The 15,990-nt window shown below is 35.3% G+C and overlaps 1 gene segment (V, D, J or C); it reads left to right on the top strand.

The window, feature by feature from the left end:
- The first annotated feature begins 11,239 nt into the window (after positions 1-11,239).
- On the top strand, positions 11,240-11,764 carry LOC116324034. The segment is given in 2 exon segments: positions 11,240-11,372; positions 11,457-11,764. Coding segments are annotated over 2 exon segments (351 nt in total).
- Positions 11,765-15,990: the final 4,226 nt, after the last annotated feature.

Raw genomic sequence — 15,990 nt, 5'->3', positions numbered from 1 at the left:
AATTTAGGAACAATGTTTATTAAACACCTTGAATTAAAGCTGAAAGTCTGCATGCCAATCACATCTTGCTTGACTGATTTAACATCACTGGTGTATATGTAGCTTGACGACTGAGGATTCTGCCGTTTGGTTCTACGCTCAAGACTTCCAGTGACACATAAAGGACAAATGTTATACAGAAACCCAGTGCATGAAACTAAGTCAATATCTGCTTTCTGCATTTCAATTTTCAGAAATTAAGTACATTTCATCATCGCTGATTATTAATCTGTTTCTGAATTAAGGCAAAATAAAACAGAGAAAACAATATGTTGTTTATCAGACTGTCCACCATTAAACCAGAGGACTCTTCTGTGTACAGTATTACTGTGTCTGATACACACATTGGTACGAGGAAATGTTGAAGCTATACAAAAACTCAATCAGTTCCTTTGTTGTGTAAGAACCACCAAGTGGTAGTACAGCTCTAAATATGAATGTACAAATGCAGACTAAGAGGAGCAGCTGCTGTTGTGGTTTGTGGTCTTCTGTTCCTTATTGTCAATATAATGTTATTTTCTTTTAATATGAGTACACATGCACACAACAACAGCTCATCATGTAGTTTATGAATTCCTGTTTCCATCACTGTGAGCTTTAAAGGTAAGGTGTCATAATGCTCCTGTTACTGACGTTCAACAGCAGGTTTTAAATGATAAATGATTGTTTATGGGCTCAATGCTTAATACTATTGTCTTGCAGGAGTTCAGGGTTCAGGAGTCTCTGATTCTCTGCTCTACCTGTGTTGATCTTCTTTGTTTGTTCTGTTTTTAATGCTGCCTATAACAGTCCTGGATACTCAAAAGAGTCAAAAGAGATTCTAAATCTCAAGAGTTTCTTTTCCTGGTTAATATCAGAAAAAAATTATTTCTGAGGAGAATAAGCAGACAAGACACCACCACCCAGTGTGACTGTCAGAGCTACCCTAAGGTAAAAAATAATGGTACTTACAATAATATATATATTTTTAATGTTATTACTTACTGATCTTATCCATGCTTTTTTAAATTATTTTTATTAAAAGATCTATTTAAAAAAGGAAATCACATTATTATGTTTTATTAAGATGTTAAATTAGAGATATTTATTTCCTGAAATGAAAAAAATACTTTTATTGGTTGACTGTTATGCTTGATTAATTTCTGACACAGAAGTCATGTGTACCGGCTATTTCCAAAAAACAGGTTTTTGACAGATTTATAATTTTTTTTATGACAAGTGCTGTAATAAATCTTTTAAGCACTGTAGTATTTGTTTCTTTATAATGATAGCCTGAAGACTTGCTGAATGATGCATTTCTGTCCCCTGGAGTGTGGTTCTCTTTGAGGAGGAACACATGCAAATTATATCCTCCATCTTTGAATATGTGTCACAGGATAAAAAACAAGGACCAAATGATTGAATCACACCAATGTGGACTGGGCAGAGACAAATGGCTCCTACAATGAACCATCCAGCGTTGATGGCTGTTTTTCTTGTCCTGTCAGTTTACTGGGTTGGTAAGGACAGAAGTATTTCTTTTACAAACATTATGACTCGATGACAAATTATATGCTTGAAGTACAAAGGCTAATTATATTTTTATCTCTGCAGGTACTGAGAGTCAAACACTGACTGAGTCTGAATCAGTGATTAAAATGCCTGGACAATCCCACAGACTGACCTGTACATACTCAGGGTTCAGTGGTGATATTTATGCTGCTTGGATCAGACAGGCTGCTGGAAAAGGACTGGAATGGATTGCTTATATCAGCAGTGGCAGTAGCAGCATCTACTACTCTCAGTCATTCAGAGGCCGGTTCACCATCTCCAGAGACAACAGCAGAAAGCAGGTGTATCTGCAGATGAACAGCTTGACGACTGAGGATTCTGCTGTTTATTATTGTGCCAAAGAGCCACAGTGACACAAGAGGAAGAAACTCTGTACAAAAACTCAGCACATCAAACCAAGTCCTATTTTTTTTCTATCATCCATAATCATGCATCATCACATTTAGAAACAATGAAAAAGCTTTCTAGAACTGTCAACAATAAGTATTCTTTCAGCATACTTCTATGTGCTAATATTGACTTCTGCTGTATAATTATGCAAAAAGATTTTTTTTCTTCTTTTTCAAAAAAATGCCCTAAAGAATATTGGGTTTGTATTTTGGGGTCAGTGTCCATCTGAATGCAAAGTAAACTTCCTCACAGACTGATATACTGCAGTTGGTTGCAGCAGGAGAAGAGAAACTTCCAGCAGATGAATTTCAGTGGCAACATGTTCTTTGTAGCTGCTGCCGCTGCATGTCCTGAGCCTCTGTGATGATGCAGCCAATAAAGCTTCTGACCATCACCGGTCAGATCTCTTATTCTGTGACCACTTAGTAGGCCCCTAGTGAGCAGCTTGGGCAGTCTGCAGGGAAAGGACTGGAGTGGATTGGAATGAAATACACTATGGCACTCAATTTAAACTTTAACTGTCAAACACACTTGTTATTAAATTAGAAACTTTAAACAACAGAGTGACACAGAAGTGACAGAATATGGAGTCTGAAGTCACTGCTGTGTAACAACCATCATTAGACCTGAGCAAAAACCTCTTTACTGCCTGAATAGTTGTAACATGAACCCACAAGAGGAGGAGCTCTCAGACCACTGATGAATTTGAGAATAATGAAAAATGAAAGTCCTTCACAGACTTAGTGTGCGAAAAGTCTGTGAAATGCAGATCTTAAATAAAAATATTTTATCATGAAACTAATATATATTCAACATTAAAGTTTAGTTTTAAATGGAGCTTTGATTATAAAAAAATATGGTTAACGTGGCATTATCTGAGTTAGTAGATGTTTATTTATTATAGCTTACTTTTCATATTCATATTGTTTTGCTTTCAGATATTTTTCCCCTTAAATTTACAGAAATTGCACTCAAGTCATCAGAACTCAAAGATACAATAACACAGCTTCAATAGGAAATGTTTTTGGTGATGCTATAATGTTCTGCTCTTTTATATTACAAATTTTGGTGGTATGTGTTCATGTAAATGTGAATATTTTCATCTGCCTTGCATGTAAAGGAATTTTAAGAAATAATAATTAACAAAACCATTGAAATCTAAATTTATGTTTTAAATAACAATTTTCTTTTTTACTGTTAGTACTACAGTAAAACCATAAGGTGATCCATAACAAAAAAAAAAGACTGCATTTTGGAATTAATATTAGATTCAACAGTTAATGACATAAAAATCAATAAAAAATATATGGTATAATTTCTCTGTTACGTCCACCTAGTGGTATGATTACGCCAATCTTCAGGCTATGCAGTTTGTATCTTCTCCCTCTCCTTTTTGTAAAGATTTTTGTTTCCTGTTTAAATAAATGTATGAATGTTTGTCATCTCATGAAGGGACGGGAAAAATATCTCACATTGTTTGTGCATCTCTAAGGTTAGTCTGAATTATTTAACATACAATGTGTTATGTAGAAATTGCAATGACAGAGTTTGTGTTTGTCTGTGAGGGGGAGGAGCTGATGCAAATAACGACCTATATGAAACTATGATGGTTTAATATGTGATAAAGAATATAAGGCAGGAAATAATGATTAACCTCCACTGTAGATAAGAGCACACATGAGAATTCAAAGCCACCTGAGGAATTGTATTCCCAGTAAAACTAATTATATTATCGATCAGAAAAGCCTCAGTGTTGACAAGGCAGAGTCATGGCAAATTAATCTAAATAATTTATGTAACAAATGAGATCAAAAATAAGACCTGACTTGCAACAAAAAGGAAAGTTAATCCACAGTTAATACCACCAAGGCAATGACAATGTGCCGCACACAAACAGTTTGATGCTGAGTAAAGGAAAGTCACAGCTATGCCATCTGAGACACACTTACGTCTGTGGTGTGCTGTCAAATACTGTACATGTGTGTGTTCAGTAGAAATAAAGAATAACAGTGAGCAGAAAAAACAATGAGTGGATGTAAAATGATGAAGAACAGGTAGAGCACAGTGGCCAGCACTAGTAGCAGTATATGATACAATGTTATGAAAGTAGTGTGTGAATGACTGTCTTAATACATTGTCAGTTTTAATATGTAAATATTCAAAAAAAAAATAATTACAAACAGAATATAATAAAATCATAGAAAACTGGCAAATTTTACATATTAATTTTTTATTTTATTCGTTTTTTTCTTTGTTAAACAGCAGTATTTTTTACTGAGGAGGAGGAGTCAATGCAAAACTCCTATATTCAATAACTTTATAAGTGTTCAAGATTACGAGTTAGGGACCCAACCTCATATACACACTGTAGACTGGACAAAAACAACTGACTCTTACAATGACCGGACCTGTTCATTTAGTTGTTTTCCTGATTCAGTTTTTTTTCTTGGCTGGTAAGGACTTTTTTTAAACAACTGATATAACTGATATAAAAAAAAAAAAAACTGATTAAACAGATGAATGGTTAACATTTCTGTAGGTACCGAGAGTCAAACGCTGACTGAGTCTGAATCCGTGGTGAAAAGGCCTGGAGACTCCCACAGACTGACCTGTACATACTCAGGGTTCAGCAGTGATATTGATGCTGCTTGGATCAGACAGGCTGCTGGAAAAGGACTGGAGTGGATTGCTTATATCTATCCAGGCAGCAATTATATCTACTACTCTCAGTCATTCAAAGGCCGGTTTACCATCTCCAGAGACAACAGCAGAAAGCAGGTGTATCTGCAGATGAACAGCTTGACGACTGAGGATTCAGCTGTTTATTATTGTGCCAGAAACCCACAGTGACACAAGAGGAAGAAATGTTGTACAAAAACTCAGCACAGTCATAATTTGCTTTCTGCCATTTTAAAAATGCCATAAATATTTTGGGTTCATGTTTTTTATTATTTATTTATTCATTTTACACACTCATATAAAAATCGGATAGGACTGGTTGGCGCTAAACAGCAGTGTGATCTGGTGCCTTCCTTGCTAAGCCCCTCCACACACACTTCAGAGGAGATGTTAGGTGGTATTTCTGTAATACAGCAGCCACTGAATTAGTTTTGTTCAAATTTGAATTAAATTGTTTTATTTTAATTTATTTTTCATTTGTTCCCTTTTCTCTTAATCCTGTGAAGTCTCTCACTGTTACAGTCATCAAACCTGTAGTTTACTCACTGCTCAGGTGCCATATTTGCAACTTAATGCAAGTAATTATGGACAACAAACCTTTCCTTCACTTTTTCACCACCTGCTGCTTTCAGGTTTAACTTTTGTTCAAAAACACTATAAGGGCAACAGAAAATCTCACTTCAAACAAATCCCACCTGAGTGGGATTTGTTTGAAGTGAGAGCATCTAATGCAAGGCACTGCTTTCACTTCATATTTGTTTGAAGGATGTGGTTTTGAGAGACTTTTGTAACTGGAATCTACAAATAACCACAAACATTTTAAATATCACATTTTTATTTTTTTTATTCACAGGGATATAAAATGATAAAAACTGTACATTGACATACATAACTATAAAAATCATGATTAATAACTGAACTTTAACAGCTGCTTTGCAGAATTAAAATGGGTATTAACTCAATCAAACCTGCAACAGTTATATTGTTTTATTTTTAAAAAGCTTTAAAAATAAAAATAAAAAACAGTGCCAACTTATGATCTACTAATTTCTTAGGAAACATGTCATTTTGTTATTTACAGCACATGAAATCTCAGTAATACACTTTCAAATATTATTAAACTTCTACTTAAAAGTCATGTAATGAACTTTAGAAATGGTTTTGTTTGCTTACTTTCAAAGAATCAATGCAATGTTCCTGAAATGAGCACACTATCAGCAACACACTATATGTGCAAGCAGCCTACTGTTTAGTCAAAGGCATAAATATTACATATGAAAAAATTTATCTTGCTTTTGATTGATTTATATTTTATTTATATTACTTTTTACAGCAAATATCAGCATCACTGGAAAATAAACTTGCAGCAATTATATTTTTGCAATAAAACATTGAAAATGATTAACATATCAGAAAGAATCATATTTAATTCATTACTTAAATGTCCAGCATTAACATATTTAACATTTAGCATTTAAAGTTGCATATTTGGCTTTCTGAAAATAGGTTATGCCCTCTGGCTTTACCAGCATGTAAACAACCAACCGCACTGCTGTGCCTGCAAACTTATTACTTCCAATTACTTCTGTGTGTCCTGTAATGATCAATGGCAGTAAGCAGGTGTATATAGATGAAATTGAGCAGGTGCAAAAATGTACAAAAATGTACAGAAAGAAGTGGCCAGCACTACTTCAGTATAAGACATAATGGTATGAAAATAGAGTGTGTCAGTTTTAATATTTGAAAATTCTAATTTGCTTTAAAATTACAGACAACATATAATAAAATCATAGAAAACTGTCAAACTGTACATGTTCATTTTCTATTTTATCACTTTGTTAAACAGCAGTATTTTTTGCTAGGGAGGAAGAGTCAATGCAAACGTCATTTATTCTGTAACTTTATAAGTGTTCAAAAGTAAGAATCAGGGACCCAACCTCATATAGACACTGCAAACTGGCAAAGACAACTGACTTTAACAATGATCAGTTCAGTTATTTTACAGATTCTGTTTTGTTTCTTGGCTGGTAAGGACATACATTTTTGTTAACAAATTAAATGATATGAAGAAATGTGGTAACTAATGAGCTATTAACATGTCTGTAGGTACTGAAGGTCAAACACTGACTGAGTCTGAATCAGTGGTTAAAAGGCCTGGAGACTCCCACAGACTGACCTGTACATACTCAGGGTTCAGTTATGATATTGCTGTAGCTTGGATCAGACAGGCTGCTGGGAAAGAACTGGAATGGATTGCTTGGATTGATAGTGGCAGTGGCAGTAGCAAGTACTACTCTCAGTGAATCAGAGGCCGGTTTACCGTCTCCAGAGACAACAGCAGAAAGCAGGTGTATCTGCAGATGAACAGCTTGACAACTGAGGATTCTGCCGTTTATTATTGTGCTCGAGAGTCACAGTGACACAAGAGGGAGAATCTTTGTACAAAAAGTTAACGCCAGCCTCTATGACGTGCAGCCAGGTCTTCTGTCCATCACCTGCAGTGTCAGACACCTGAAGTGTGTCTTCTTCTGTGTCTTCTTCTACCACCTGTCTCTAATTCCTAAACAATTTAGGAACAATTTTTATTAAACACCTTGAATTAAAGCTGAAAGTCTGCATGCCAATCACATCTTGCTTGACTGATTTAACATCACTGGTGTATATGTAGCTTGACGACTGAGGATTCTGCCGTTTGGTTCTACGCTCAAGACTTCCAGTGACACATAAAGGACAAATGTTGTACAGAAACCCAGTGCATGAAACTAAGTCAATATCTGCTTTCTGCATTTCAATTTTCAGAAATTAAGTACATTTCATCATCGCTGATTATTAATCTGTTTCTGAATTAAGGCAAAATAAAACAGAGAAAACAATATGTTGTTTATCAGACTGTCCACCATTAAACCAGAGGACTCTTCTGTGTACAGTATTACTGTGTCTGATACACACATTGGTACGAGGAAATGTTGAAGCTATACATAAACTCAATCGATTCCTTTGTTGTGTAAATACTACCAAGTGGTAGTATGGCTCTAAATATGAATGTACAAATGCAGACTAAGAGGGAGCAGCTGCTGTTGTGGTTTGTGGTCTTCTGTTCCTTATTGTCAATATAATGTTATTTTCTTTTAATATGAGTACACATGCACACAACAACAGCTCATCATGTAGTTTATGAATTCCTGTTTCCATCACTGTGAGCTTTAAAGGTAAGGTGTCATAATGCTCCTGTTACTGACGTTCAACAGCAGGTTTTAAATGATAAATGATTGTTTATGGGCTCAATGCTTAATACTATTGTCTTGCAGGAGTTCAGGGTTCAGGAGTCTCTGATTCTCTGCTCTACCTGTGTTGATCTTCTTTGTTTGTTCTGTTTTTAATGCTGCCTATAACAGTTCTGGATACTCAAAAGAGTCAAAAGAGATTCTAAATCTCAAGAGTTTCTTTTCCTGGTTAATATCAGAAAAAAATTATTTCTGAGGAGAATAAGCAGACAAGACACCACCACCCAGTGTGACTGTCAGAGCTACCCTAAAGTAAAAATAATGGTACTTACAATAATATATATATTTTTAATGTTATTAATTACTGATCTTATCCATGCTTTTTTTAAATTATTTTTTTATTTAAAGATCAGTAGATATTTATTTCCTGAATTGAAAAAAATACTTTTATTGGTTGACTGTTATGCTTGATTAATTTCTGACAGAGAAGTCAGAGAAGTGTACCGGCTATTTCTCAAAAACAGGTTTTTGAAAGATTTATAAAATGTTTGTTATGGCAAGTGCTGTAATAAATCTTTTAAGCACTGTAGTATTGATTTCTTTATAATGATAGCCTGAATACTTGCTGAATGCTAAATTTCTGTGACCTGGAGTGTGGTTCTCTTTGAGGAGGAACACATGCAAAATGATATCCTCCATCTTTGAATATGTGTCACAGGATAAAAAACAAGGACCAAATGATTGAATCACACCAATGTGGACTGGGTAGAGACAAATGGCTCCTACAATGAACCATCCAGCATTGACGGCTGTTATTCTTGTCCTGTCAGTTTACTGGGTTGGTAAGGACAGAAGTATTTCTTTTACAAACATTATGACTCAATGAAAAATTATATGTTTGAAATACAAAGGCTAATTATGTTTTTATCTGCAGGTACTGAGGGTCAAACATTGACTGAGTCTGAATCAGTGGTTAAACAGCCTGGACAATCCCACAGACTGACCTGTACATACTCAGGGTTCAGCAGTGATATTCATACTGCTTGGATCAGACAGGCTGCTGGAAAAGGACTGGAATGGATCGCTTGGATCCAGTATGATGGTGGTAGCACCCGCTACTCTCAGTCATTCAGAGGCCGGTTTACCATCACCAGAGACAACAGCAGAAAGCAGGTGTATCTGCAGATGAACAGCTTGACGACTGAGGATTCAGCTGTTTATTATTGTGCTCGAGAACCACACAGTGACACAAGAGGAAGAATCTTTGTACAAAAACTCAGCACATCACAACAGGGAAATTTACTTTCTGCTGTTCACATTTATAATGAAAAACTGCAAGTCAACATCATTAACACAAGAAGAAACAACAAAAGCACAAGAATCTCCAAAATATTTAACAATATCTGTTGGGATTAGTCATCAATTTGATAATCTATTTCAAAAATTTACTATAAATTGCACTCACCATCTTGTTTAGTTTTCAGACCACATGCATTAATCTTTAATAGTATCTTTTTTAAAGATAGACTTATTTATCATTACTTATTGCAGCATGCAGGGAAAGGACTGGTACGGATCTGAATATAATCCGGGTGATTCATTCAGCAATGATTTAGTAAAGAATAAGTTTCGCATCAACTTAGACTCTTCCAGCAAAGCACTGACTGCAAGTGGACAGATTGTGCAGGCAGAAGACACTGCTGTGTATTACTGTGGAAGAGAACCATGGCAACAAAACATCCATAGAGTTGAACAAGAACCCCTCAGTGCCTAAACAGTTATAACATGAAGCCACCAGAGGAGGAGCCCTCAGACCACTGATGAATTTAAGATATTACATAATTCCAAAAAGTGATTTTACAATGTGAGTTAAAATGCTAGAAGAAAAGTTGAAAATATGTGAGTCAGGAAATATTCCTTTATTGTAGTTCACTTTGACATCTACAAACTAAAACTCTGCACAGATACTTTGGGGCTACAGTGTTTGCCTCAGATTGTTATTAAATAAGCAAACATCAGAATTTGTCTGAGGGTGTTTTTTTATTGTTGTTTTTGTTGTTGTTTTTGGCAGCTGTCAAAAGGCCCAGTTTAATAAAAAAAACTATTTTAATTGACTTGGCACTGTATAAAAAACAAGTTAAATAATATAGTAAATATTATAATTTCTTTTTTTATTCAGTCAGAAGCTAACTTCCACCTAGGCTAATATAAACATAATATATTTATATTATAATATTTTATTAATATAAATAAAATATATACATTTACGGAAGAAGGGAAACTTCCAGAAGATTTTATTTCCACCTAATTTTTTTTTTTCGATAATGATTAGTTTTAGTTTAGATTCATTGGTTTTAGTTTTTTTGTTTTTTTCTTATTACTGTATGGAGGACATTTGTCAGAGGCAGAGGAAAATCAGTGTAGGAGTTTTTACTACTTGGCTAAAATTATTGACATTTTAATAATTTTATTGCACTTTTAATTTTACGCCCTATCTTGGTTGTGATGATCCATTTATAAGCAGTATGTTTCTCACTGTTATGTTGTCATGTTATATTACAGTTCAAACAAGTGTGTATCACATGCCTGTAGTGTGAAGTGGAAGTCTAGTTTTCTAATTATGTAATATTGAGAAAATATAGATGTTTGTTTAAGGAACTGTTTTTGTTTCTTGCGTTTGTGCTTTTAATTTTTTAGATATTTCTTGTTGAATTTTACAGATTTACAAAATGCATGTATCATTGACAGTCACTGAGAGCAGGTTAACCAGTGAATATTTATAAGACTAATTTGATTAAATGACAAAAAAAACCATAATATACAAACATTTTAAAAAGCAGTTTAGCAGATATAATTGAATATACAATTATCAAAATGAAATTATTATGCCAGTTTTACATGAGGTGACCAAAAACATTTATATAAAACAGTTTAAATGTAAACATAAACACTGTGTGTTACATTAAGATGAGATAAATGTAAAGATTTCAGGAAATAAAAATATAAAAATATTTTTAACATCAAAATGTACTGTTTTAACACAGAATATATAATATAAATTTATTGCATGTAACAAATGTACAGATTTTTTCATGTTCTTGATGACTTAACAGAGGATTTTATTGTTTGTTACAGAGATTACATTTAACTCATCAACATACTCAAAGACTAAATAAAGCTGCTTCATTGGGAAATTGTTTTGGTAAAATTGTTTTTGAATGAAAAAAACATCAAACTTTATGTTTGTGTTTTAAATAATATTTTTATTTTAATTATTTCAGTTTTTTATTGTTAATTCTGATTGCCACAGTGTATCTCTTATAATCTGTCAGCTTCCATCTACATGCAAAGCAAACTTCCTGACAGTCGACTATAAAAACTTGAAATCATGCCGCCAGTTAAAACAGAAGAAGAGAAGTTCACATCAGATTATCTTGAGTACCAAAATGTTCTCTGTGGCTCTGCTGCTCCTGCTGGCTGCTGGATTCTGTGAGTCTGACTGGAAAAAAAACACTGACAGTATGATCACAGCATACTGACTGTTACTGTTACATAAAACATGTTTTTTCACAGGTGTGAAGTGTGAACAGCTGACACAGCCAGAGTTTGTGACTGTGCAGCCAGGTCAGCGTCTGACCATCACCTGTCAGGTCTCTTATTCTCTGAGCTACTATCGGACATCTTGGATCAGACAGCCTGCAGGGAAAGGACTGGAGTGGATTGGAAGTGTACGTGATGGATACCACACATATTACAAAGATTCACTAAAGAACAAGTTCACCATCAACTTAGACACTTCAAGCAAGACAGTGACTCTAAATGGACAAAATATCCAGGCTGAAGACACTGCTGTGTATTACTGTGCCAGAGAGTCACAGTAGCAGAAACCATCAGCAGGCCTGAACAAAAACTCTTCAATGTCTGATTAGTTGTAACATGAAGCCACCAGAGGAGGAGCCCTTACACCATTTATGGTTTTAGGTGTGGTTAAATAAGAAAAGGCTTGTATACTTTCTATAACAATGAAAAAAGAAAAGAAAAGAAAATTAAAATAAAAAAAAAAATAAAGAAAATATGAAAATACAATAATTTTACTCAAAGACATAAAAAAATTTCTGATATATGCTACACCCATAACTTAACTTGATAAGCCTAAGTTTAATCAAACTCACTTGTGCCCAACATAAAGACATAACATAAACAACTATAATGCAAGTCTTTAATGAAATGTCTTCAAATTAGAACTTAAGATTTAGTTCGGTTGTTATAACTTCAATGAAGTTTGAGTTTATAAAGCTTCATAGATGTCACTGAAAGAAAAAAGTGTGCATGCTTTAAAGCCTCTTATTCTATATTATTAGACTTTACGAAATTAACAAACTAAAAAGTGTGCTGCTTAATATTCGCAGTGTAAGAGCACATATTCAAGTATTCACAAATAATAGCAAATGTTTACAGTAGAAGAATAAGATGAACACATACCCAGACATGCTGCAGTTCATGAATTCCTGCAAAAATGCAACATGATAAAAATTATAAGTGCTACTGATAATTTTGCGTGAGCTAAGGTGTGGTTCTCTAACAGATGGAGGAACTGATACAAGGTTCACTTTTCCCTGATTAGATGTTTGTTTGTAGGTACTGTTAAATCCTACCTGAGTGTGAACCAGTGGTCAAAAGGCCTGAAGAATCCCAGAGACTGATGGGTATAAAGTGAGAGTTTGACAGTCATTACTGGAACCCTTGAATCAGACATGCTGCTGGAAAGGTAGTGCACTGCTACTCTGACTGAAATGAATGTTACTCTCAGCATTTACCATCTTCACAGACAGCAACTGATTCTGCTAAAGAATAATTAAAGATTGAAATGTCTGTGAAGCACAGTAACTGAAGTATAAATTTATGTGTCTGCTGCCAGTAAAATAATTTTGTAAAGGTAGGTGGGAGGAAAGAGGGAGAAATACATATTGTAAATTCAGTCTCACTGTCTTGTTAATTGTTCATTTTAATCATTAGAAAATTCTGCACTGTAATCACATACAGTACATATGATTTACTGATAAATGTGATTTATACATTTTTTCCAACTTTTGCGTCTCACTTTGTGAAAAAGAGGTATGTTTTGTAGAGTAGGAGGAGCCAATGCAAAACTGATATGGCCAATGCCTTCAAATGTTCATCTGCAGAGTAAAAGTCACAGACTGCAGAGAGACCAACAATGACTTTTACAATGATCAGACCAAACTGTTTAGTTGTTTCTCTCATTCTGTTTTCTACCTTGGCTGGTAAGGATACATAAATCTGTTGGACAAACAAACATTTTTTTAATGAAAATGTGATCACAACAATGTGTTATTAATCTTTCTGTAGGTACTGAGGGTCAAACACTGACTGAGTCTGAATCCGTGGTTAAAAGGCCTGGAGACTCCCACAGACTGACCTGTACATACTCAGGATTCAGCAGTGATCTTTATGGTGCTTGGATCAGACAGGCTGCTGGAAAAAGACTGGAATGGATCGCTTATATCAACCCTAGCAGTAGCATCTACTACTCTCAGTCATTCAGCGGCAGATTTACCATCTCCAGAGACAACAGTAGAAAGCAGGTGTATCTGCAGATGAACAGCTTGACGACTGAGGATTCTGCTGTTTATTATTGTGCTCGACACACACAGTGACACAAGAGGAAGAAACTCTGTACAAAAAACTCACCACATTACAATTATATTTAGACAAATTACCTGCAGTTAAATGTAATTGACCGACTGATATAAAGAACAAAAATGGAAAATTCAATTTCTACTTGTATCCTAAGCAGATTTTATTTTGATGTACTTTGTTCGTCCTCACGGTAAAATGAACCATAATCATAAACTCTGATGCTTTACAAAACTTGTCAAAACCCTAAAGTAGGAATAGATCAGCATTTAGAAAACACTAAACAAACAGACACACATGAAAGAAAGTATGTCAGAGTTTTCAGTTTCTGACTTTCTGGTTTCCAAAAACAAATTCTTCAACATAATGTACTTTTCTAAATGAGTATCAAGTAGGATTTTATCATAAAAGAAAAACATAAAAGAATTAAAAAAAATAAAATGTGTAAATCCTATGCCTACCTTAAAAAAAGAGAGAAAAAAAAGAGTAAATTTCAAATTCTTTTCAATCTAGTCGCAGGGTGGGTAAATTGCATTGTACTAAGGAAAAGATTTGAGAGATTCCACAAAGGGTGTCCACTTGCGGATAAATTTTGCAGAACTACCTTCTGAGTGAGATCTTCTCCACCCTCTAGAATGTCCGGACAGTATTAAGCCATTGCAATGCAGATGGAGGCGTGGGAGATTTCCAAAGAAGTAAAATACAGCGTCTAGTGTGAGATTATCATATTATCTTATGCCATGTTATACCCCTAATTAAAGATTGTGAAATTATTATGTAGTTTTAGTTTGCATTATTCTCCTGAATTAGAAGAAGGTGATAACTATTACATTTGTTAAACTGATTTGTATGACATTAGACTGCTGATTTATTGTGAATGGATGATATTGTTTTATGATGCACTATACTGCTGAGTTAAGAAGAGTCAGGGCCTTTCTGTTCTGATAGCAGAAAAACAAGGAGCCGAGGTCATAACCTCGGCTCCTGTGAGAGGAAGAATGTGAATGTTTAGGTTTTTACGACTAGGTGGGGGCCACTAGAGGCTATAAGAACTTGAGTAACCCTCCACCAGTTGGAGATTTGCTGTGACCCTCTGCATGCATGTCTCCCCATCCGGATGGTTTATGCTCATAAAGTGTTGAATTGTATGGAAATAAATAATTGTTGATTGAGCATTTATACACTGAGTATTGTCCTTCCTTCAGCCCAAAGATTAAAAGAATTGGGAGATTTTAACAACTTGGTGCCGTGTGACCCGGATCTTTGGCGTGCTGAGGACGGGCAGATTTGGCCTGTGGTGAGATCGTGAGGCGAGGCGAGCAGAGGACCGGTCCAAACATAAAAAGGTAAGCACAACCTGTTGTATTATAAATACCAAATGTGCATATTGGGCTTTCCAAATTAATCTCTTTGCTGAGTTACACGTATTTTCACATTAAATTTGTCGGTGTCTGGTTTTCGGCGCGAGATACTAACAGAAGTTGAGGCTGAATTCCAGTGTCATAGGAACAGGCTCTAACAAGATACTAAAACATTCTACGTTGAGACTAGAGTTGCAGCCCACGTTACCTTCCACATTTAACTTTGTCTAAGACTGGCTTCTGTGGCAATAAGATAGTAGAAACTGTTTCGGAGATGTGGCCATAAGTTCAGTATAAGTGGAAGCTGGTTTGTGGTGCGGTTACGCTTTGGATTAGTTCTAAATTGAGCTCAGAAGGTGTGTGTTTCTGCTCGTGGGATGCGCTTTTGCGTGTTGGCATTGCATGAAATAAACATGGTGACAGTGACGGTTTATGTGTGAATTGGAGGACACTAGAGCAAAGACACATTTTAGGATCAAAGGTTGATGCCTAGTGGACCTGTGGAAATTGATTTTGTTCAAGGTGTGGCAACCCCCCTGTCTGTGGACGCACAGGCCGGTCCAGCAACGTCTGGTTAGCCGAGGTGGCGACTTGGGAACTGAGGACTCCCGCATAGCTACAGAATAACACTGATACCGCTGTGTAATCACGGGTTTACATTTATTCTGGACTAGAACAAGACACATTTTGAGATCAAAGGTTGAGTTCTAGATTAGTCAAAAAAAAAAAAAAAGGTTGAATTCCTCGTTTCAGGGGTTGAAATTGTGATTGCTTTGTGCCTGTCCCCTGACGAGTGTGTAAAATTAAAATAAGAGATAAAAGAGGACAATTTGGAGCCACATAGAGATAGACGGGCGTAATTGGGTGCAATACTCTGTGGTGTAAAAAAAAAAAAAAAAAAGCAGGAAGAGGTGAGTAGTGGTGTGAAAATGTTGGGTTTTAAATCTGACGTAGAGAAAGGAGAAATAAAGGGAGAGTTGAGAATTATTGAGAAGCATAGAGAGGAATGTGTTGTGAGACTGGTGTGCAGTTGTTGCCTGCTTGTCCATTTAACAGTGATGAAAATTATATTAAATAGATCTCTTAGT

Source organism: Oreochromis aureus, linkage group 4, assembly GCF_013358895.1.
Source record: "Oreochromis aureus strain Israel breed Guangdong linkage group 4, ZZ_aureus, whole genome shotgun sequence".
NCBI classification, from domain to species: domain Eukaryota; kingdom Metazoa; phylum Chordata; class Actinopteri; order Cichliformes; family Cichlidae; genus Oreochromis; species Oreochromis aureus.
The sequence above is the reverse complement of the archived record's forward strand: the minus strand, read 5'-3'. Positions and strand labels throughout refer to the sequence as shown.